At 45.5% G+C, this 25909-nt stretch overlaps 1 protein-coding gene across 8 annotated transcripts in view; it reads left to right on the top strand.

Annotated features, from left to right (window-relative positions):
- The first annotated feature begins 12046 nt into the window (after positions 1-12046).
- Positions 12047-25909, top strand: part of LOC133543384 (uncharacterized) — a 54747-nt gene continuing 40884 nt past the window's right edge. For 2 of the 8 annotated variants that reach the window (XR_009804367.1, XR_009804366.1), the window contains exons 1-2: positions 12047-12240; positions 19753-19791. Coding sequence is in view for 3 of the 8 variants with exons in the window: in XM_061887922.1 (XP_061743906.1) it covers positions 12210-12240; positions 19753-19791 (70 nt within the window). In the remaining 5 variants the exon portion in view is untranslated. The remainder of the gene's footprint in view (positions 12241-19752; positions 19792-25909) is intronic. The other 6 variants (XM_061887922.1, XM_061887924.1, XR_009804368.1 and 3 more) reach the window with 5 other exon arrangements.

Genomic DNA, 25909 nt, shown 5'->3' with positions numbered 1-25909 from the left:
GCTTGAGGATTTCTGCTGGAATCCCATCTGGTCCAGAGGCCTTGTTGTTGCTCAGTTTCCTCACAGCATCCAGGACCTCATTTTCGGTTGGGGGGTGACCCAATTGCTCCATGATGGGACACTGAGGGATCTGGTTGATGGTTTCGAGCTCGACTGTGGTCTTTCGGTTCAGGAGTTCTTGGAAGTGTTCTTGCCATCTGGAACTGATACCAACATTGTCCTTCAGCAATGTTTGTCCATCTTTGGAGCGGAGAGGGTTTAGGCCTCGATAGCAGGGCCCATACACGGCCTTGGTGGCGTTAAAGAAACCCCTGGTGTTTCCCGAGTCTGCAAGTCTCTGGATTTCCAGGGCCTTCTCCAACCACCACTGGTTCTTCAACTCTCGTACTCTGCTTTGGACAAGTGTCTTTGCCTTGGAGTGGGCCTCCCTTTTGGCCATACAGCTGATGTCATTTTGCCAAGTGCAGAAGGCTTTCCTTTTGGCGTCAATTAGATGTTGTATTTCGACATCGTTGTCGTCGAACCAGTCTTGATGTTTCCTGGTCTTGTAGCCAAAGGTGTCTCTGCTGGTCTCAAGAAGTGTGGTTTTGAGAGCCCTCCAGTGTTCCTCCACACCCTCTGGGTATTCTTCAGGGAGCCTCTCAAGTAGGGTGTCTTGAAAGAGTTGCACCCTGTTTGTGTCTCCCAAGCTGTCGAGGTAGAATTTTGGGCGAAGATGTTTCCTTTGTGTTCTCCTTTTCTGCCGCAGCTTGATGTTCATGGTGGAGCGGATGAGGCGGTGGTCAGTCCAGGATTCATCCGCGCTGATCATGGCCCTGGTGATGTTGACATCTTTGCGATCTCTGGCCTTGACTATCACATAATCAATGAGATGCCAGCACTTTGATCGGGGATGCATCCATGAGGTTTTGTAACGGTTTCTCTGGCGGAACAAGGTGTTTGTGATCACGAGCTTGTGTTCAGCACATTTAGATAATAGGAGGATTCCATTGGAGTTTACATTCCCAACACCCTCTTTGCCCAAGGTGCCTTTCCAGAGCTCGGGGTCCTTGCCGACCCTGGCATTGAAGTCCCCGAGTAGGAGGATCTTGTCTTCCTTTGGGACGTTTGATAAAACCTGGTCAGGGGTTGCATAAAAGGTCTCCTTATCTTCATCTTGTGAGTCCAAGGTTGGTGCATATGCACTCACAGCTGTGGCCATCTGATCGTTTGAGAGACTCAGTTGTAGGGTCATGAGACACTCATTGATGCCTACTGGAGATTCGGAGAGTTGGGAGATGAGCCGATTCTTGATGGCAAAACCCACCCCATGGTTTCTGGGCTCATCAGCCGATTTTCCCTTCCAGAAGAAGGTACATCCCCCTTTCTCCTCCTTTAGTTGCCCCTCCTCAGCCAGGCGGGTCTCTGACAGGGCGGCGATGTCGACCTTGAACCGTTTCAGCTCCCTGGCAATGATAGCAGTTCTTCTTTCTGGACGATTGGTGGAGGCACTGTCCATAAGTGTTCTCACGTTCCATGCTCCAATGTTCATTGTTTTTTGTTTTCGAAAGCTGTAGGTGAACCCACTGGACGCGGTATTCCAGTCAGGTTTTATGAGGCAGGCAATTTTTAGGGCACCTTTTCTAGCCCCTTCCCCGTCTGGGGTGAGCAGAGTGGATCCTATATAGGGCTGCTCAGACATGGGTGCTGTTGCCGAGATCCTCTCTCTGCCTCGGTCCGAGAGCAAGGCGACTGAGTCAGGCACCCACCACCTGCGTGGAATCTTATAAAGTGGGGAGGCTGGTGCACAGGCAGCCACCACACTGTCCTTGACAAAGGGAGGGCCAGGGTCCAATGGCATGGAGACCAAGAAAATTGGGGACCCATCTTTGCTGCAGCCTTCTTCCGCCTTTGAGACCGTTGTGGAGCTTTCTCCGCTGCCATCATTCGCCCACTCCGCCGTTGAGGACTTTTAGGGCCGCTCTTCGTCTGGAAACTCACCCTCGACCTTACCGCCATGGTTGAACCTACCAGGAGCTTAAGCTCCAGAGGGCATCGCTCTCAGGTTCATTGGAATACGCAAGGCTCTCCACCACGACAAGGTGGCGACCCGAGGAGAACATTATGCTAATATAGCTACGGTGTTTGGTCACTGGTTAGTAGGGGTGTGGGAAAAAATCAATGTTGTGCGATTCAGAATCGATTCTCATTTTAAAAAAAAATCGATTTAAAAAGGATATATACATTTATTTAGTCATATTTTTGGTTCGTTTAATAGTTGAAACAAATTTACATTATTGCAATCAGTCAATAAAACCTTGTCCTTTACAATTATAAAAGCTTTTTAAAAAAAAATCTACTACTCTGCTAGCATGTCAGCAGACTGGGGTAGATCCTGCGGAAATCCTATGTATTGAATGAATACAGAATCGTTTTGCATCGGAAAAATATAGTTTTTGAATCGAAAATCGCGTTGAATCGAAAAAATCGATATATAATCGAATCGCGACCCCAAGAATCAATATTGAATCGAGTCGTGGGACACCCAAAGATTCGCAGCCCTACTGGTTAGCCATCAATATTGGGGGAATTGTAGTTATAAATAATGCAGTGATGGTTTTATGTGACATAATGTGAATACACGCTGTATTAATTGTATATTCTGTTTGTTATTGCATTCGTTTATTTCAGTGGAGTTAGCTCCTGCGCTAAGCTAAAGTGTTCTAGTTAACTGAACTGTCATTACCTGCCTTAAATTATTAGAGGCATATATTGATTTCATTTACGTCATATTTAATCTTACATCAGTTCAGTTTAAATAAAGGAGTAGGAAGAAGCAGATTTTTTTTACTTAATCCTACCCCTTTTCATACCATAGCAATTCTATCCAATTTCCTTGTTCTCTGTAACATAACAGTGAACGATAAAGAATATACCATAGTAAGCAAGCAAATATTAAGTACATAAATAATCATTGTCTCAATGAAAAAAAAAAGGTTTCAAGATGTTCATCATAATTCTTGTTTTGTGTACTTTGCAATCTGTAGTTTGAACAGGCTCTTAAAGGCCTACTGAAACCCACTACTACCGACCACGCAGTCTGATAGTTTATATATCAATGATGAAATATTAACATTGCAACACATGCCGATACGGCCGGTTTAGTTTACTAAATTGCAATTTTAAATTTCGCGTGGAAGTATCATGCTAAAACGTCGCAGTATGATGTTGTAGAGGACATTTTGGTCCAGCACCGTTCACAGCTATAAGTCGTCTCTTTTCATCGCATAATTCCACAGTATTATGGACATCTGTGTTGCTGAATCTTTTGCAATGTGTTCAATTAATAATGGAGACGTCAAAGAAGAAAGATCTAGGTGGGAAGCGGTGTATTGCGGTCGCCTTTAGCAACACAAACACAGCCGGTGTTTTCTTGTTTACATTCCCGATAGATGACGGTGAAGCTTTACTATGGAACAGAGTGGTCAAGCGAACATGGTTCCCTACCACAACCGGCAGGTTTCGTTGAGAAAATGGTGGAAATAAGTCGGCTCTTACCGTAGACATGAGCGGAGACCTTGCGTCGTTCCTCCTGCACCTGTCAAAGAGGCAGCTGCGGACTCTCTTGCCTCCTCCCACCAGCCGCCTCCGACCGTCGGATGCTTCCACTGTGGAGGAGGGGGAGAAAAAAAAAAATTCTCATCCCGGCCCCACCGGCTGCCTTCGCCTCGTCGAGAAACGTGGCTTACCTCGGAGACACTGGCGGTCACCACACCCGTGGCCACACCCCTCCGACCTTCAGGTTGTACAAGTACAACCAAATAATTTCACTAAAACACTACTAACACAATAAGCAGATAAGGGATTTTCCAGGATTATCCTAGTAAATTTGTCTAATAACATGTGAATCGCTCTGCCATCTAGATTTTTTTTTTGTAGCCCTCATCCACGAATCTGTCATCCTCGACTTTCAGGTTGTACAGGTATGACCATATAATCGGATGCTTCCAACGTGGAGGACGCATCGGCTGCCTTCGCCTCGTCGAGAAACGTGGCTTCCCTCAGAGACACTGGCGGTCACCACACTCGTGGCCACACCCCTCCGACCTTCAGGTTGTACAAGTACGACCAAATAATCTCACTAAAACACTACTAACACAATAAGCAGATAAGGGATTTTCCAGGATTATCCTAGTAAATTTGTCTAATAACATTTGAATCGCTCTGCCATCTAGATTTTTTTTTTGTAGCCCTCATCCACGAATCTGTCATCCTCGGTCAAATTAATGGGGAAATCGTCGCTTTCTCGGTCCAAATCGCTCTCGCTGCTGGTGGCCATGATTGTAAACTATGTTCAGATGTGAGGAGCTCCACATCCCGTGATGTCACGCGCACATCGTCTGCTACTTCTGGCACAGGCAAGGCTTTTTTATTAGCGAGCAAAAGTTGCGAACTTTATCGTCCATGTTCTCTACTAAATCCTTTCAGCAAAAATATGGCAATATCGCGAAATGATCAAGTATGACACATAGAATGGACCTGCTATCCCCGTTTAAATAAGAAAATCTCATTTCAGTAGGCCTTTAAACTGAATCATATTGGTGCTTTGTTAGATTTCTTTGGTTATTCCGTTGCATAATTTAATTCCACATACTGATATACTAAAGCGGGGGTGTCAAACGTACGGTTCGAAGACCAAATCAGGCACGCGAACAGGTTTTTTTCCGGCCCGCGGGATGAGTTTATGAATAAAAAACACCCTGAAGTTTTTGAATTAAAGAAACTGCCGTTCTATATGTGTCCACTAGATGTCGCCATAGTAATTATTTTGTCAGGCTTTCCCCTGACAACTTGTCTATGTTTTAGTTTTTTCCTCTGCATTTGTCTGTTTCCTCTGTGTTTGGTATTTCCTGTCCTTAGTTCCTGTCTAGTGCTGTTATTTTGTCAGCTTCCTGTCTTGTTCTCTGAGTGCTGTGTTCCTCCTCAGCTGGCCAGACCTGTTGCCAATCAGCCCGCACTTATTTGTACCTGCTTTGTCTTGTGTCAGTGGCTGGATCATTGTATTGTCATTTGTATTGTCGTTGCCACATGACGCTCTTGTCGTGTCGTTTTGTTACAGCTACTACCTGTCGTGCTACATTTTGTCCTCGTCGTCGTAGCGGTAAGCTGTTTCTGTTAGCGTTAGCCATTTCCAGTTTCTCCTGTTTGCTACCCGCTAGCTTCCACGCTAGGTAATTTTTTGTTTCTTGCTAGCTTCTATGCTAAAGACCCTTAGTTTGTTGTTCCGCCCATGTTTGCGCTTTTTGTTTGTATTCTTTGTTTGTTCTAGTTCTAGTATTTTAAATTAAAACCATATTTTCCCATTCAATGCATGCCTCCTTCTTTGCATCCTGGGGTTCGACATCAAATAACTGTGACATATTTAGTTCTTTGTAGATGATGCTACATATGTGCAAAATAAACCACATGATGTTAGTACTGTTATGATGCACACGCCATCTGCTTCTCCCTCCCCAGCAGTAGCACCTAGAGGCCCCGCTGTTCGCACAGCAAGACACGCCCCCGCACGTGCCGCGCAGACTGCAGCCATGCGCCTCCACAGCTGCCGACAATCACCTATCAACGCAGCTGGTCTTGACGAGAGGCAGCGGCATAAAAACTCACGCCACTGACTGCTCCATGCCGGAACAACCTTTTGATTCAGTAAGCTTCACGGCTCTGGCTCCTCACCTGTGTCCCTCTCTCTTGCTCGTTTTGTCTCCCTCGTGCCTAGTTCTTATCTGTCCTTGTCGTCTGCTATTCCCACAGTACCTCCGTGTCTCTGCAGTGAGCGGTGCGTCTCACCTGCTAAATTCTTTCCCCGGACTCTGACTGCCTCCCTGGACCCTCGACCCCCCGCGCTTGCACCTGGATCTCTGGACGTCTCTCTCTTGCCCCCACGGACCTCGCTAGGATTTTGGACCTCTCTCGCTTCACCCTTCTGGACCTGTTTGCTACTGCAATCAACACACACTTACAACAACCCCAGGTAACTTATATTTGAGTAACTTCCACACATAGCCTTGCATCCACACACATAGTTGCATACACACCCCATGTACTCATCAAGCCAAAATAAAACCTTTGAGCTAGACCTCCTGATGTCGTGCCGTCTCCTTCCCCCAGTATAAACGTAACAGTTTGTTCCGGCCATGATGGAACAAGACGGCACGCAGATATTTCAAGCCACCCCTCTGTCCCGAGCCCCCTCGACACCTGAGATGTCTGCCATGTCGACAGTACTCCAGCAACACCAGAATCGTTTTTCCGAATTGGAGGACCATCTGAATGTCTCCATCTCTCGCCTGCAGGCTAGAGTGAACACCCTCAGTCCAAACCAGGTGACATTCTCCACGCCTGACACGAGCACCCCAACGACACCTTCCCTAGGGGGTCAGCCTCAACTTCGGGAACCCAAGATTGCCAGTCCTAAATCTTTCGAGGGGGACTTTGAACTTTGCAGAGGTTTCCTGGTACAGTGTGAGTTAATATTTCAACACCAACAGTCTCGTTATGCTACAGATGGTGCTAAGATAGCATTCATGTTTTCACTGCTTTCCGGTCCGGCATTGAAGTGGGCCACAGCAGCTATTAATAAGACTTTGGGACTGAGCTCCGATTACGTTGCTTTTCGTACTGAGTTCCTCGCAGTCTTCAACCACCCAGTCGATGCTGGGGACGCCGCCACAAGGCTGCACACAATCCGGCAGGGCTCCCGCTCCGTAGCCGCTTACAATCTAGAGTTCCGTACTCTGGCAGCTGACAGCGAATGGGGAGACAAGGCACTACAGAGCGCTTACAGGAGAGGCCTTAGCGAGACCATAAAGGACGGCTTGCTGCGGGACCGACCTTCCTCCTGCCGGGAGCTCATCGAGTTGGCCCTGCTTTTCGACCAAAGACTGTTGGAACGTGCCGCAGAAAGAGACCAAAACCCCTCCAGCTTCACATTGACACCCCTACCTCGACCTGCCGACCGTTGTCTTGCAGGACAGACATTTCCCCCGACTATGTCCCCTGCTACTATCACGGAGCCGATGCAGATAGGCAGGTCTCGATTGTCGACTGAGGAACGGGAGAGAAGATTCCGGCAACGTCTCTGCCTCTACTGCGGCCTTGCGGACCACATCATCCGCCACTGTCCTTCGCGACCGAGGGACCTGGCTCCCCAACCAAGAGGTATGCTGGTGAGCCATACCGCCGTCCCCACCTTAAAGAGGGAGAGAATGGATCCTGGCATACTGTTTCCTGCGACCTTGGCCTGGAACTCGAGGACATTATCAGTTGGGGCCTATTTGGACTCCGGGGCAGACGACAGCTTTATCGACTTTGAATATGCACGAAGAACCGGGATCCCCATGGTTCCTCTCGATACCTTCCTCTCCGCTCAAGCTTTGGACGGACACCCTTTAGGTCCCATCAAACACCGCACTATACCCCTGTCATTGACCCTCTCAGGCAACCATACTGAGACCATCAGCCTCTGGGTACTGGATGCCCCATTAGCCCCCTTTATCCTCGGCCGCTCCTGGCTTTGTCAGCACGACCCCCATATATCCTGGTCATCTGGCAGAATACTGGCATGGAGCACTTCCTGCCACGCGCACTGCCTCAGGTCTGCAGTAGCTCCCCCTTGCAGACTCAAGCCCACTTCACCACCTCCCGATCTATCCCGTGTTCCTTTGGCGTACCATGACCTGGCGGCTGTCTTCAGCAAGGAACAAGCTCTTTCTCTTCCACCCCACAGACCCTATGACTGCGCGATTGACCTGATCCCCAACGCGGTCCTCCCGTCCAGCCGTCTGTATAATCTGTCCCTCCCTGAGAAGCAAGCCATGAGTGACTACATCTCTGAGTCTCTCACCTCCGGAATCATCACCCCATCCAAGTCACCGGTGGCAGCAGGGTTTTTTTTTGTTAACAAGAAGGACGGTTCTTTAAGACCCTGTATTGACTACCGACAACTCAATTGCATTACCGTTAAGAACAAATACCCATTACCCCTCCTGAGCTCATCCTTTGAGCCCCTCGCCCCTGCCACCATTTTCACAAAGTTGGATTTACGTAATGCCTACCACCTGGTGCGCATCAAGGAGGGTGATGAGTGGAAAACGGCATTCAATACTCATCTGGGCCATTTTGAGTACAGAGTCATGCCGTTCGGGCTCACAAACGCACCTGCTGTCTTCCAAGCCCTTGTGAACGACATTCTAAGAGACATGATCGATCGGTTTGTTGTTGTTTACTTGGATGACATTCTAATTTTTTCTAAGGATCTACAGGAGCATCACCGACACGTCCGCGTCGTTCTTCAGCGACTCCTGGAAAACCGCCTCTTCGTGAAAGCCGAGAAATGTGAGTTTCACGCAACATCTGTTGACTTTCTGGGCTTTATCATTGAAAGCGGTCATATCAAGGCTGACCCCAAGAAGGTGGAAGCAGTAGTGGAGTGGCCCAAGCCTTCTACTCGGACGGAGCTAAGGCGCTTCCTGGGATTTGCGGGATTTTACCGACGGTTCATTAAGGATTTCAGTAAGGTGGCCGCACCACTCCATGCTCTCACATCTACCAACATTCCCTTTCAGTGGACCCCAGAGGCCGGGAGGGCCTTTTGGAGCCTCAAGAGGAGTTTTGTCTCTGCCCCTATCCTTGTTCATCCTGACCCAGACTGCCCATTTATTGTTGAGGTGGACGCCTCCGATTCAGGGATTGGGGCGGTGTTGTCTCAGTGCTCCAGGTTAGATAACTGTATCCATCCCTGTGCTTATTTTTCCAGACGCCTTTCGCCTGCAGAACATAACTATGATGCTGGTAACAGGGAGTTGCTGGCAGTCCACGGCGCTTTGACAGAGTGGAGACACTGGCTTGAAGGGGCCAAACACCAATTTCAGGTCCTCACAGATCACCGCAACCTCCTGCATGTCCGGTCAGCTAGAAGGCTGAATGACCGTCAGGCCCGCTGGTCCCAATTCTTTTGCCGGTTTGACTACGTCCTCTCGTACAGGCCGGGCTCCCGCAATACTAAGGCTGATGCCTTGTCCCGGAAATTCTCGGAGGAGCCCGCCTGCACCGTCTCTCAAGAAACCATCATTCCTCCGGCCCGAATTATCGGCATGGTCACCTGGGAAGTGGAGAACCAGGTTCAGCGTGCCCTGCGCTCCAATCCCGGACCTAGGGGCGGACCCCCCAACAAGCTTTTTGTTCCCCGAGAACTACGCGCCAAGGTTCTGGACTGGGGGCATTCCAGCATCATCGCCTGCCATCCGGGATTCCAACGCACACTCTCCTTCATTCGACGGCGGTTCTGGTGGCCGTCGATGGCTTTGGATATACGTGAGTTTATCGCAGCATGCAGTACCTGTTCTCGTAACAAGTCTTCCCACAGACCGCCGGCGGGCCTGCTGTGCCCCCTAACTGTCCCCGGTCGTCCCTGGTCACACATCGCGCTGGATTTCATCACTGGATTTCCCTCATCCCGAGGTAACACCACCATCCTTACCATCGTTGATCGCTTCTCCAAAGCCGCACATTTTGTCCCTCTGCCTAAACTTCCCTCTTCTTCCGAGACGGCCGACCTCCTTACCACTCACGTGGTTAAGCAGCATGGCATTCCCATGGACATTGTGTCTGACCGTGGCCCCCAGTTCACTTCCCGGTTGTGGCAGTCATTTTGTAAGGGGATTGGGGCTACGGTCAGTCTTACATCAGGATACCACCCACAGAGTAACGGCCAAGCAGAGAGGACAAACCAATGTGTTGAGACCATGCTACGCTGTGTTACAGCCCGCCAACCTGCCTCTTGGAGCAAGTTCTTGCCCTGGGTCGAGTTCGCCTACAATTCTATGAAGAGCTCGGCCACAGGTTTGTCACCATTCGAGTGCTCCCTCGGTTACCAACCCCCTATATTCCCCCAACAAGAGGCCGAAGTGGCCCTCCCTTCTTCTCGTAGGCACATCAAGAAATGCCGTCAGATTTGGAAAACCGCCCGTGCTGCCCTGTTGAGGGCCTCCGAAAGAATGTGCCGCAGTGCCAACCGGCGGCGCATTCCGGCTCCATCCTACACTCCTGGACAACAAGTCCTGTTACGGGCCAAAGACCTCCACCTACAGGTACCTTCCCGTAAACTTGCACCGCGGTTTGTAGGACCATATACGGTGGAGGCCATCATCAACCCAGCATCTGTTCGTCTGTCTCTTCCCCCCTCAGTGAAGCGACATCCGGTGGTCCATGTATCCCAAATTAAGCCTGTTTGTAGTTCTCCACTTTCTTCCCCTGACCCTATTCCGCCCCCTCCTAGAATTCTGGATAACGGTGACCCAGTTTGGACCGTCAAGGAGATCCTTGGGGTCCGTCGGCAAGGTAGGGGTCTGGTATTTTTGGTAGATTGGGAGGGTTATGGTCCAGAGGATAGATCCTGGGTGCCGGCCTCCTACCTTGCTGATCCCTCCCTTCTGAAGAACTTCTATCAAGCCAACCCTGGAGCTCTCCGGCGCTCGTCGGGAGCCTCGCATAAGAGGGGGGGCACTGTTATGATGCACACGCCATCTGCTTCTCCCTCCCCAGCAGTAGCACCTAGAGGCCCCGCTGTTCGCACAGCAAGACACGCCCCCGCACGTGCCGCGCAGACTGCAGCCATGCGCCTCCACAGCTGCCGACAATCACCTATCAACGCAGCTGGTCTTGACGAGAGGCAGCGGCATAAAAACTCACGCCACTGACTGCTCCATGCCGGAACAACCTTTTGATTCAGTAAGCTTCACGGCTCTGGCTCCTCACCTGTGTCCCTCTCTCTTGCTCGTTTTGTCTCCCTCGTGCCTAGTTCTTATCTGTCCTTGTCGTCTGCTATTCCCACAGTACCTCCGTGTCTCTGCAGTGAGCGGTGCGTCTCACCTGCTAAATTCTTTCCCCGGACTCTGACTGCCTCCCTGGACCCTCGACCCCCCGCGCTTGCACCTGGATCTCTGGACGTCTCTCTCTTGCCCCCACGGACCTCGCTAGGATTTTGGACCTCTCTCGCTTCACCCTTCTGGACCTGTTTGCTACTGCAATCAACACACACTTACAACAACCCCAGGTAACTTATATTTGAGTAACTTCCACACATAGCCTTGCATCCACACACATAGTTGCATACACACCCCATGTACTCATCAAGCCAAAATAAAACCTTTGAGCTAGACCTCCTGATGTCGTGCCGTCTCCTTCCCCCAGTATAAACGTAACAAGTACATCAGTCGAGGAAAATGAGCAAACTAGATAAATAACATCCTGTAATTTGATTTTGAAATTATTTTCTTATAGATTGCAAATTAACACCAATGCGATGAACATTATCACATAATTTATTCAGAAAACATAAATAACGACAAATAAAAGTATATATACTATTAAACGCCACAGGTAGCTCGGTTGGTAGAGCGGCCGTGTCAGTAACTTGAGGGTTCCCGGTGCGATCCCCGCTTCCGCCATCCTAGTCCCTGCCGTTGTGTCCTCGGGCAAGACACTTTACCCACCTGCTCCCAGTGCCACCCACACTGGTTTAAATGTTTGTTGTTGATATTGGGGTTCACTATGTAAAGCGCTTTGAGTCACTAGAGAAAAGCGCTATATAAATATAATTCACTAATTTAAAAAAAAAAAAACTACATTATGATTTGTACAATTTCAAAATGTGCTTGCTCTATTTTCAAACAAAGAAAACAATCTGAAGTTCTCTTTATTTTTAAGTTATCGTGCCGTGATTTTTACTAGTCCGGCCCTCTTGGGAATGGACTTTTTCTCCATGTGGACCTCCATCTAAAGAGAGTTCGACACCCCTGTACTAAAGGTTTTAAGTGTCGTACGAGCATACAAATATCATGCCTTAGAACTGGTATATAATATTGTACAGAAGCCAAATGATTAAAACAAATAGCAGACTTGACAATACAACTGTGGGAATATATTTTGATCAAATGTCCTTTAATGTGGTTTTGAGGATCAGTTTTTGTATGTGACGCTCTGCCCATTTAATGTTTGTCACAGGAAGGAAACGTCTCCACCAAGATGTCTATCTCCGTCTGTTGTGACTGTCCACTGTCTCTCCTCAAGACTGAGACAAGTGAGCCAGAACACCGAACATTTAACACGAGAATCATATTTATATATGTTTTTTCTTGTTGTTGAGTGAACGAGAGCCCACCGTGCTGGAAGGAATGAACAGAATCCTCATGGCTTCAATCTTGGGTGAGTAGGTTTTATTGACACTTTTTATACATTATTTTGTGTGTGTGATGACTGCTTGAGAAGCAAGAGCGATGCAGTTTATTTCTACACTGATATTATTTTACGTAAATACACAATATCAGGTCATATTTATTTTACTAAAGTGTAAGTAAATGAAATACAAAAGCAAAAACATACTCAGCATCCATCCATCTTCTTCCGCTTATCCGAGGACGGGTCGCGGGGGCAGCAGCCTAAGCGGGGAAACCCAGACTTCCCTCTCCCCAGCCACTTCGTCTAGCTCTTCCTTGGGGGATCCCGAGGCGTTCCCAGGCCAGCCGGGAGACATAGTCTTCCCAACGTGTCCTGGGTCTTCCCCGTGGCCTCCTATCGGTTGGATGTGCCCTAAACACCTCCCTAGGGAGGCGTTCGGGTGGCATCCTGACCAGATGCCCGAACCACCTCATCTGGCTCCTCTCGATGTGGAGGAACAGCGGCTTTACTTTGAGTTCCTCCCGGATGGCAGAGCTTCTCACCCTATCTCTAAGGGAGAGCCCCGCCACACGGCGGAGGAAACTCATTTCGGCCGCTTGTACCCGTGATCTCGTCCTTTTGGTCATGATCCAAAGCTCATGACCATAGGTAAGGATGGGAACGTAGATCGACCGGTAAATTGAGAGCTTTGCCTTCCGGCTCAGGTCCTTCTTCACCACAACGGATCGGTACAAGGTCCGCATTACTGAAGACGCCGCACCGATCCGCCTGTCGATCTGACGATTCACTCTTCCCCCACTCGTGAACAAGACTCCTAGGTACTTGAACTCCTCCACTTGGGGCAGGGTCTCCTCCCTAACCCGGAGATGGCATTCCACCGTTTTCCGGGCGAGAACCATGGACTCGGACTTGGAGGTGCTGATTCTCATTCCGGCTGCGAACAGATCCAGTGAGAGCTGAAGATCCCGGTCAGATGAAGCCATCAGGACCACATCATCCGCAAAAAGCAGAGACCTAATCCTGCGGTCACCAAACCGGAACCCCTCAACGCCTTGACTGTGCCTAGAAATTCTGTCCATACAAGTTATGAACAGAATCAGTGACAAAGGACAGCCTTGGCGGAGTCCAACCCTCATTGGAAATGTGTTCGACTTACTGCCGGCAATGCGGACCCAGCTCTGGCACTGATCGTACAGGGAGCGGACCGCCACAATAAGACAGTCCGATACCCCATACTCTCTGAGCACTCCCCACAGGACTTCCCGAGGGACACGGTCGAATGCCTTCTCCAAGTCCACAAAGCACATGTAGACTGGTTGGGCAAACTCCCATGCACCCTCAAGAACCCTGCCGAGAGTATAGAGCTGGTCCACAGTTCCACGACCAGGACGAAAACCACACTGTTCCTCCTGAATCCGAGGTTCGACTATCCGGCGTAGCCTCCTCTCCAGTTCACCTGAATAAACCTTACCGGGAAGGCTAAGGAGTGTGATCCCACGATAGTTGGAACACACCCTCCGGTCCCCCTTCTTAAAGAGAGGAACCACCACCCCGGTCTGCCAATCCAGAGGTACCGCCCCCGATGTCCACGCGATGCTGCAGAGTCAACATATGATACTTAACATACTCAACATATGATTCTAAACAAAGTGTAGACTGATTTTACAAAGAAATTCGGGCATTTGGCCTCAGTGTCTAACTGTCAGAAAGTCGTCCCCTCAGTAAATGATGAATATGTCATTGTCAGGCGATTCTTTATGGTCCATTTCAGCTGTAAATACAAAACCCAAAACCAGTGAAGTTGGCCCGTTGTGTAAATCGTAAAAAAAAACAGAATACAATGACTTGCAATTTAATAGACTGCAAAGACAAGATAATTAACGTTCAAATTGGTACATTTTTGCAATTATTAGCTCATTTGGAATTGCATGCCTGCAACATGTTTCACAAAAGCTGCCACAAGTGGCAAAAAAGCCTGAGAAAGTTAAGGAATGCTCATCAAACACTTATTTGGAACATCCCACAGGTGAACAGGCTAATTGGGAACAGGTGGGTGCCGTGATTGGGTATAAAAGCAGCTTCCATGAAATGCTCAGTCATTCGCAAACAAGGATGGGTCGAGGGTCACCACTTTGTGAACAAATGCGTGAGCAAATTGTCGAACAGTTTAATAACAACATTTCTCAACGAGCTATCCATCCATCCATCCATTTCTACCGCTTATTCCCTTTCGGGGTCGCGGGGGGCGATGGCGCCTATGTCAGCTACAATCGGGCGGAAGGCGGGGTACACCCTGGACAAGTCGCCACCTCATCGCAGGGCCAACACAGATAGACAGACAACATTCACACTCACATTCACACACTAGGGCCAATTTAGTGTTGCCAAGCTATTGCAAGGAATTTGGGATTTCACTGTCTACGGTCTGTAATATCATCAAAAGGTTCAAAGAATCTGGAGAAATCACTGCACGTAAGCGATGATATTACGGCCTTTTGATCCCTCAGGTAGTACTGCATCAAAAAGCGACATCGGTGTGTAAAGGATATCACCACATGGGCTCAGTAACACTTCAGAAAACCACTGTCAGTTACTACAGTTATTCGCTACATCTGTTAGTGCAAGTTAAAGCTCTACTATGCAAAAGGAAAGTTAAGTTAAAGTACCAATGATTGTCACACACACACTAGGTGTGGTGAAAATCGTCCTCTGCATTTGACCCATCCCCTTGATCACCCCCTGGTGAAGTGAGGAGCGCAGTGGGAAGCAGCGGTGCCGCGCCCGGGAATCATTTATGGTGATTTAACCCCCAATTCCAACTCTTGATGCTGAGTGCCAAGCAGGGAGGCAGTCTTTGGTCTGACTCGGCCAGGGTTTGAACTCCCAACCTACCGATCTCAGGGTGGACACTCTAACCATTAGGCCACTGAGTAGGTGGGAAGGGAAAGCCATTCATCAACAACACCCAGAAACGCCGCCATCTAAGATGGACTGATGCAAAGTGGAAAAGTGTTCTGTGTTCTGACGAGTCCACATTCAAATTGTTTTTGGAAACTTGGGATATCGTGTCCTCAGGACCAAAGAGCAAAAGAACCATCCGGATTGTTCTCGGCGCAAAGTTCAAAAGCCAGCATCTGTGATGGTATGGGGTGTATTATTGCCCAAGGCATGGGTAATTTACACATCTGTGAAGGCACACAACCCAAAACTCAATACTCAATGCTTCGAGCAACAGGAAAATGCATTCAAGGGAGGTTTAGCAGCACTCTCAATCGATCAATCAAAGTTTATTTATAAAGCCCTTAATCACATATATCTCAAAGGGCTACACAAGCCATGACGACATCCTCGGCTCAGATCAATCAATTAATCAATCAATGTTTATTTATATAGCCCTAAATCACAAATGTCTCAAAGGACTGTACAAACCACTACGACAACAACATCCTCGGAAGAACCCACAGAAGGGCAAGGAAAACTCACACCCAGTGGGCAGGGAGAATTCACACTCAGTGGGACGCCAGTGACAATGATGACTATGAGAACCTTGGAGAGGACCTCAAATGTGGGCAACCCCCACCCCCCCCACCCCCCCCCCCCTCTAAGGGAACGAAAGCAATGGATGTCGAGCGGGTCTAACATGATACTGTGAAAGTTCAATCCATAGTGGCTCCAACACAGCCGCGAGAGTTCAGTTCAAAGCAGATCCAAGACAGCAGCGAGAGTCCCGTCCACAGGAAATCATTCCAAGCGGTGCCGGATCAGCAGCGTAGACATGTCCCCTACCGATACACAGGCGAGCGGTCAATCCTGGGTCCCGACGAGCGGGGGGACAGAGGAGAAAAAGAAAAGAAGCGGCAGATCAACTGGTCTAAAAAGGAGGTCTATTTAAAGGCTAGAGTATACAAATGAGTTTTAAGGTGAGACTTAAATGCTTCTACTGAGGTAGCATCTCGAACTGTTACCGGGAGGGCATTCCAGAGTACTGGAGCCCGAATGGAAAACGCTCTATAGCATGCAGACTTTTTTGGGGCTTTAGGAATCACCTTATAAGATGGAGTCTTTTGAACGCAGATCCCACATCAAGGCAAGAACAAACTCAACCGAATGGGAACGACGAGAAACCTTGGAAGGGTTCGGTGCAACGGATGCCGAGTGAATACGGTTTATGTGAAAGTGCAGTCCATTTGGAGGCCAGCAGGGGATCATCTTGAATTGAGACCCGTCAGCAGTGCAGATACTGTATGTCACCAACTGATGCACACAGGAGTGGTCCATCCTGGGTCCCAACTTGGAACATCTAGGGCAGGCCTGGGCAATCATTTTAACACGGGGGGCCACATTTAGAGAAAAAAATGTGTCTGGGGGCCGGTATATCTATTTTTAGGAACAATAACACAAAACCTCACAATAATGTCTGATTGAATGCTAAAACCATAATGGAATTTTACATTTTTCTATGAATGATAAAACACTGAATATTGACAAAATATGAACGGTACGCCCCCTTTCGATCGACACATTTTACAATCAAGCGAAACGCAAAAAAATGCAACAAACTGTGAAATTTGAACGCGAAGGGTACAAAACAAACCCACCTACAATCTGATATATCTGATACATCACTAAGCTTTAGAACAGGGGTAGGGAACCTATGGCTCTAGAGCCAGATGTGGCTCTTTTGATGACTGCATCTGGCTCTCAGATAAATCTTAGCAGACATTGCTTAACACGATGAGTAATGAATAATTAATTCTGCTGGTAACCACGATGGTAAAAATAACATTCAAAATATAAAACATTCTCATGCATTTTAATCCATCCATCCGTTTTCTACCGCACCTGTTCAAGAAATAGCAGTGTTATTAAAAATAATAGACTTATTATGCTGCAATGAGGTGGCGACTTGTCCAGGGTGTACCCCGCCTTCCGCCCGATTGTAGCTGAGATAGGTGCCAGCGCCCCCCGCGACCCCGAAAGGGAATAAGCGGTAGAAAATGGATGGATGGACTTATTATGCTCTAAAAATGTTGTTTTTACTTAAAAAAATGCACGCATTTAGTTTTATTTAGTGTTAAAAAATCTCCCTTCTCCCCTCAGACAGGAGACTACGGTCCCTCCACACCCACACCTACCGCCACCTGAACACTTTTCTGCCCTCAGCCATTAGAAACATGAACAATAACAAGATCCGATAGCTCAGTTACAGCTCATGTTCTTCTATTCTGTGTTATATGTGTTTTATGTTTCACAATTGCACCAAGAAAAATTCCAAGTTTGTGAAACCGTTCTCAAACAATGGCAATAAAAACTATTCTGATTCTGATGATACGGCTCCCACGGAAATACATTTTAAAATATTGGGCTTTCATGGCTCTCTCAGCCAAAAAGGTTCCCGACCCCTGCTTTAGAACATTGTTGTGAAAATCTCCTTCCGCGTCTGTGGAAACGCTCCCCACCCACACTGCTCGGTGCCTCGTCTGAGCTGCTGTGACTTACATTACCATAGTAACTAACTAGATGACCATAGTAACTAATAAGATTACCGTAGTAACTGGTATATCATCCATAAGTGCAGATTCCAACCACTGAAATACTTTGTATAGTTGAAGATTTACCGTCGTTCAAAAACCTCACTGCAAATCATAATGGCAGCTACACTTTCCATCTTAAAGATCTAAAAAATGTATTTGGGAATGTCCGGCAGGACACATGTAGCCCCCGGGCCTTAATTTGCCCAGGTCTGATCTAGGGCCTCCTTCGTGGACACCTGATAACCTCTACACGCAGGAGAGGGGGGCAGAGAAGAAAAGAGAGACGGCAGATCAACTGGTCTAAAAAGGGGTCTGTTTAAAGGCTAGAGCAGGGGTCACCAATGCGGTGCCCGCGGGCACCAGGTAGCCCGTAAGGACCAGATGAGTAGCCCGCTAGCCTGTTCTAAAAATAGCTGAAATAGCAGCACTTACCAGTGAGCTGCCTCTATTTTTTAAATTGTATTTATTTACTAGCAAGCTGGTCTTGCTTTGCTGGACATTCTTAATTCTAAGAGAGACAAAACTTAAACAGAATTTGAAAATCCAAGAAAATATTTTAAAGACTTGGTCTTCACTTCTTTAAATAGATTCATTTATTTTTATACTTTGCTTCTTATAACTTTCAGAAAGACAATTTTAGAGAAAAAAATACAACCTTAAAAAGGATTTTAGGATTTTTAAACACGTATACCTTTTTACCTTTTAAATTCCTTCCTCGTCTTTCCTGACAATTTAAATCAATTTTAAAGCAATTAGATTTTATTTTTTCATTGTAAAGAATAATAAATACATTATAATTTAATTCTTTATTTTGGTTTCTGTTTTTTCGACAAAGAATATTTGTGAAATATTTCTTCAAACTTATTATGATTAAAATTCAAAAACATTATTTTGGCAAATCTAGAAAATCTGTAGAATCAAATTTAAATCTTATTTCAAAGTCTTAAATTTCTTTTAAAAAAATTTTTCTGGAAAATCGAGAAGAACTAATTATTTGTCTTTGTTAGAAATATAGCTTGGTCCAATTTGTTATATATTCTAACAACGTGCAGATTGGATTGTAACATATTTAAAACATGTCATCAAAATTCTAAAATTAATCTTAATCAGGAAAAATTACTAATGATGTTCTATAAATTATTTTTGAATTTTTTTCAAAAAGATTTGAATTAGCTAGTTTTTCTCTTCTTTTTTTCGGTTGAATTTTGAATTTTAAAGAGTCGGAATTGAAGATAAACTATGTTTCAAAATTTTATTTAAATTTTTTTCCTGTTTTCTCCTCTTTTAAACCGTTCAATTATGTGTTTTTTTCATCATTTATTCTCTACAAAAAACCTTCCTTTAAAAGGAAAAAAAATGTACGACAGAATGACAGACAGAAATACCAAAGTTATATTTTGGTTTCATCTGACCACATGACATTCTCCCAATCCTCTCTCAATCCTGTATCAATTTTGGTACAAACTCAACTCGTCGTGTTTGGAGGAAGAAGAATACTGAGTTGCATCCCAAGAACACCATACCTACTGTGAAGCATGGGGGTGGAAACATCATGCTTTGGGGCTGTTTTTGTGCTAAGCGGACAGGACGATTGATCCGTGTTAAAGAAAGAATGAATGGGGCCATGTATCGGGACATTTTGAGCCAAAACCTCCTTCCATCAGTGAGAGCTTTGAATGGTTGACCAAATAATTATTTTCCACCATGATTTACAAAAAAAATATTTAAAATTCCTACAATGTGAATTCCTGGATTTTTTTTTCACATCCTGTCTCTCACAGTTGAAGTGTACCTATGATGAAAATTACAGACCTCTGTCATCATTTTAAGTGGGAGAACTTGCACAATCGGTGGCTGACTAAATACTTTTTTGCCCCACTGTATGTAACATTTTTAGGCCAGTTTCATAGTCAGCGAAGCATATCACACACTATACATATTGTAGAGTGTTCTTGTAAAGAGACCAAGCTGAAACCATGTGTGTAAAATACGTTTCCTGTTTCAGGTGTGGCAGCATGTGTGCTTCATGTCGCAGCATCAAAAGGTAAATAAACAAGATGGCATATGAATTTAAATTCAATTAGAAATGATGTTGTACTTTTAAATGGCAAAAAAAAAACTGGACTATTATGCTTGGCAATAAATCACAGCATAATCATAATCATTCTCAGATACTCAGATACCCACCAAAAATTATTCCATCCATTTTCCATTGCGTGTCCCTTTCGGGGTCGTGGTGGGTGCCGGCGCCTCTTTCAGCTGCATTCGAGTGCAACAAGTCGCTCGGTCATCGCAAGGCCATGTAGACAGACATATTCTCACACTAGGGTCAATTTGGTGTTGCAAATAAACTTATCCCCAGATGCTTGTCCTTGGAGGTGGGAAGAAGCTGCAGTACCAGTAGGGAACCCACACAGTCACAGGGAGAACATGCAAACTCCACACAGAAAAACCCCGAGCCTGGGGATCAAACCCAGGCACAAACACTAACCCCACTTTCAAATCATAAACAAATAGCCAGAGATCTGATAACTACCGCGTGGTCACCGTCTGGTGGCCAACGAATGTACTTCAACCATTATTAGTGCTCGCAGCACAGCAATTACTTATATGACCGAATCCAAACAACCTTCTCTAGTCATTGTGCAAAATTTTTTTTAAAATCAACCAGCAAAAAAAGTCAACAAACATTCATGATTGCTAATAACACAACCTGCTCATTAAGCTTAGTGGATATATAGAAAAAAACATCCAATCAACATAAAATAAATCAAGATGATACCCACTTAAATCCATTACAAAAGATGATGGGAAGCATGTAAAACACTATCCACACCTATCCATGTTTGATACATTTTAGCTACTTGATATTTCTGATTGATTACAAAACTTTCAAGGAGGTCATCACAGAAGGTAATACGGTACGAGTTGAACTTACACATACTTTTAATAACCAATTATGATAATGATTATTTTATATCCATGATATTATTTATAGTCATATGTGTGTGTGTATATGTATATATATATATATATATATATATAAATATATATATATATTTATACATCTATATGTATATATATATATATTTATGTGTATACATATATGTATATATATATATATATTTATACATCTATATATATACAAATATATATATATATATATATATATATATATATTTATGTATAAATTTATATATCTCTTTTTTATATATGTCTTCCAACATACTCAAGCAAGAATTCTCCAGCCTCAATGTTCTGAGTGGCAATAACTCCATAACCCGAAAACATAATTAAAATATTTTAGTTATTTATTCATAAATTGTATAATATAAGTTTCCTGGCATATTAATTATTAGAAAAGCAACAAAGTTTCTTTCATGAGTTACATACAGATTTTGAACAGAGAATCTAACAGTCACAGTTAGTGGCTTCACGGTGGAAGAGGGGTTAGTGCGTCTGCCTCACAATACCAAGGTCCTGAGTAGTCAGGGTTCAATCCCGGGCGGGGTCGGGATCTTTCTGTGTGGAGTTTGCATGTCCTCCCCGTGAATGCGTGGGTTCCCTCCGGGTACTCCGGCTTCCTCCCACCTCCAAAGACATGCACCTGGGGATAGGTTGATTGGCAACACTAAATGGTCCCTAGTGTATGAATGTGAGTGTGAAAGTTTCTATCTATCTGTGTTGTCCCTGCGATGAGGTGGCGACTTGTCCAGGGTGTACCCCGCCTTCCGCCTGATTGTAGTTTAAATAGGCACCACGCCCCCCGCGACCCAAATGGGAATAAGCGGTAGAAAATGGATGGATATATGTATGTATATATGTATATCTGTATATATGGATGTATATATGTATATGTGTGTATATGTATATATATATATATATATATATATATATATACATATTTGTATATACCGTTACTTGCATGCAGTCAGCTTTCGGCCCATGTCCAAAGTTTTGAAACGTCCATGGTGGCAAATAAACTGTTTCAGCAGGACAAGGAATAGCTAAACATTATCGCAGGGGGCTACGATATACATCGCAATAGAGATGTTAGGCCATATCGGCCATCTGTAGTCTCGATCGGGGATTCTCAAACTGTGGTATGTGTCCCACTAGTGGTATGCAGTTTTTTCCCTATTTTCAAACACAGTGTTACTATTCAAACTGTGTGTAATGTTGAATATATTATAAATATTAAGTATACTATTTAATACTATTCCGTCCTACATATCTGTGTCCGTGACGTAAACAAGTTGACAGATAGTTAACATGAAGATCCCAAAGGAAGTTAAGAAAGAGTCCAGGCCTTTTATATTTAAGAAACTTTAGCGGTTTTCACAGAGAATGCTCTTTTCCTTTCTTCTTGTCTAATTGGTCATTTCTTTCTTTGTTTTCTCTTTTCCTTGTATTTATTTGTTTTCGTTTTTGTAAAACTGTATAAAGAGATGTAAAATATAAGTCAAATAAACACTACTAAGTAACAACATGTTTTCACACATACACACAGGCCGTACAATAGCATGTAAACAGTGCTCATAAACGTACGTAAATAGTCCTAACACTCAAAGCCACACATGAATAAGATTTACATTTGGAATGCTTGTAAAATCCACAGGATAATATACATTATATACTGAGGAGGAGAGACACAAACATTGCATCCTCCTATAGAGGAGTGAGCTAGCGAGCAAAGAAGCTACATGCTAAGTAGCAACAAGCTAAAACATGTCAAACACGGTACTATTTTTACATTTACAAGCATACAAAACGTCTTCATGTTATTCATAAAACAGACACAGGACTTACAATGTTTCCAAGGCACTTCGTGGGAAGAAACAACAAACATTGAGCGCTGAAACACGTTAATACGTCTCGTGTGTAAACAAGTGAGCGTCAGACTACCGGAAACTAGAGGAGGGAGCAACTCGCCTTCAAAATACCGAATAATGTTCCTCTCTTTAAGAAGGGGGACCGGAGGGTGTGTTCCAACTACCGTGGGATCACACTCCTCAGCCTTCCCGGTAAGGTTTATTCAGGTGTACTGGAGAGGAGGCTACGCCGGATAGTTGAACCTCGGATTCAGGAGGAACAGTGTGGTTTTCATCCTGGTCGTGGAACTGTAGACCAGCTCTATACTCTTGGCAGGGTTCTTGAGGGTGCATGGGAGTTTGCCCAACCAGTCTACATGTGCTTTGTGGACTTGGAGAAGGCATTCGACCGTGTCCCTCGGGAAGTCCTGTGGGGAGTGCTCAGAGAGTATTGTGGCGGTCTGCTCCCTGTCCAATCAGTGCCAGAGCTTGGTCCGCATTGCCGGCAGCAAGTCGGACACGTTTCCAGTGAGGGTTGGACTCCGCCAAGGCTGCCCTTTGTCACCGATTCTGTTCATAACTTTTATGGACAGAATTTCTAGGCGCAGTCAAGGCGTTGAGGGGTTCCGGTTTGGTGGCCGCGGGATTAGGGCTCTGCTTTTTGCAGATGATGTGGTCCTGTTGGCTTCATCTGGCCGGGATCTTCAGCTCTCACTGGATCGGTTCGCAGCCGAGTGTGAAGCGGCCGGATTGAGAAACAGCACCTCCAAATCCAAGTCCATGGTTCTCTTCCGGAAAAGGGTGGAGTGCCATCTCCGGGTTGGGGAGGAGACCCTGCCTCAAGTGGAGGAGTTCAAGTACCTAGGAGTCTTGTTCACGAGTGGGGGAAGAGTGGATCGTGAGATCGACAGGCGGATCGGTGCGGCGTCTTCAGTAATGCGGACATTGTATCGATCCGTTGTGGTGAAGAAGGAGCTGAGCCGGAAGGCAAAGCTCTCAATTTACCGGTCGTTCTACGTTCCCATCCTCACCTATGGTCATGAGCTTTGGGTCATGACCGAAAGGATAAGATCACGGGTACAAGCGGCCGAAATGATCCCCCGGGAAGAGCTAGACGAAGTGGCTGGGGAGAGGGAAGTCTGGGCTTCCCTGCTTAGGCTGCTACCCCCGCGACCCGACGGAAGAAGATGGATGGATGGATGGATGGATGTTACATCACAAATACAACCTCTTACTTGTTCTTTTAATGACTACTTAGGTCTACTACGCTACTGTATTTTAATGTCGGCCATTATGGTGGTACCGCTAAAACCACTGATCTAGACCACAAGGAAGTGTGTTAAATTTAGATTAAATGTTGCGTTTGGGTAGCATATTGATGCGCGAAGTTTCCACCCCAGGATGCTACAGGACTCGGACTAGGCAGGATTGCATGTAGGAGCTTGTTTTAATATACAAAATGATAAAAGAACACTGAGAAAAGGCAAAGAAAAGGCGTGCCTACGCACGTGAAGCTAAATGCTAATAGTTAGCAAGAGTCGAGTTCAAAGACTCCAAAGTAGCGCGCGGAAGCTAAGACAGAAATTAGCAAGGTACAGTTGTGATCAAAATTATTCAACCCCCACACAATTTTGGGTGTTTTAGCAAGTTTGACATTTATTCCATGTTTTGTTTATAGTCATATCAAATAAAGACGCATTAAATAGACAAATGCAACTTGAATTACAACATTATAATTTGTAACATAACAAACAGTGTAATTTCTCTTAATATCTCATTGACAAAATTATTCAACCCCTTGAAGATCATAACTCTTAAGAACAGAATTTGAATAAGGTCTATTCAATCAGGTGTTGAAAACACCTGTAGATGTGATTAGAACCATAACAAGCAACAATTAAACTGATTGAAAAAGACTGTGAGGCTCAGCTTCTTGTAGATGGTCAATGGTGTATTTGCAACATGGTGAAGTCCAGGGAGTGGTCAAAGAAGTCAAGAGAGGAGCTACTTTCTCTTCATAAGAAAGGATATGGATATAAGAAAAAAGCAAAGACATTACACATTCCAAGAGACACAGTTGGGAGCATAATTCGCAAGTTTAAAGCTAAAGGCACAGTGGAAACACTACCTGGGCATGGTAGAAAGAGGATGCTGTCCGGTATTTGAAGCGTACAGTGGTGGAAAAACCCCCGGGTAACAGCTGAGGAACTACAACAGGACATTGCAGAGGGGGGAACGCAGGTTTCGACCCAGACAATAGGGCGCGCACTACGAGATGAAGGCCTCCAAGCCAGAACTCCCAGGCGCACCCCACTTCTGACTACCAGGCACAAGTAAAATAGACTCCAGTATGCCAAAAATCATCTGGACAAACCCCAAAGGTTTTGGGAAACTGTTCTATGGAGTGATGAGACAAAAGTGGAACTCTTTGGGCCTATGAATCAACGTTATGTCTGGAGGAGAAAAAAAAGCATACAAAGAGAAGAACACCTTGCCTACTGTTAAGCATGGTGGGGGCTGTTTCTCTGCCTCAGATACCGGGAATCTCCAGCGCGTTCAAGGCATTATGAATTCTATTTCCTAGCAGGATATATTAGCTGCAAATGTCATGAAGTCAGTGACGAAGCTGAGGCTTGGGAGACGTTGGACCTTCCAACAGGACAACGATCCCAAGCATACCTCCAAATCAGCATCAGAGTGAAGAAGAAGGGCTGGAAGACTCTGGAGTGGCCTTCACAGTCGCCAGACCTAAATCCTCTAGAAAACCTGTGGTGGGACTTGAAGAAGGCAGTTGCAGCACGCAAGCCCAAGAATATGAATGAACTGGAGGCCTTTGCCCAAGAGGAATGGGCTAAAATACCTGTAAATGGTTGCAAGAATCTTGTGTCCGCTTATGTGTCACCTTTGAAGGATGTCATTACTGCCAAAGGGTGTTCTACTAAGTACTAAAGATGCATGTAACTAGGGCAGGGGTCGGGAACCTTTTTGGCTGTGAGAGCCATGAAAGCCAAATTACATATTATTTAACACTGAATACAACTAAATGTGTGCATTTTTAAGTAAGACCAACATTTTTAGAGTATAATAACTCTCTTATTCTTTTTAATAACATTGTTATTCTGAAGCTAACCAATAATAAATCAAATGTTGTGTCTGTTGATCATGTTTTTGTTTGGCCATGTGCTGTTTGTCCTTTGGACTCTTTAAGTTCCTGTTTTTCCACTCCCTTGTCTGGTTTCCTTGGTTACTCATTTTGTCCACCTATCTCTGGTGGACAAAATGCCCGCTCACCTGCTTCCCGAGCACTAATCAGAGGCAGTATTTAAGCTTGTCTTTGCCAGTCAGTCGCCC

Source organism: Nerophis ophidion, linkage group LG26 (genome assembly GCF_033978795.1).
Source record: "Nerophis ophidion isolate RoL-2023_Sa linkage group LG26, RoL_Noph_v1.0, whole genome shotgun sequence".
NCBI classification, from domain to species: Eukaryota; Metazoa; Chordata; class Actinopteri; order Syngnathiformes; family Syngnathidae; genus Nerophis; species Nerophis ophidion.
This window is presented reverse-complemented; position numbering and strand designations above follow the sequence as displayed.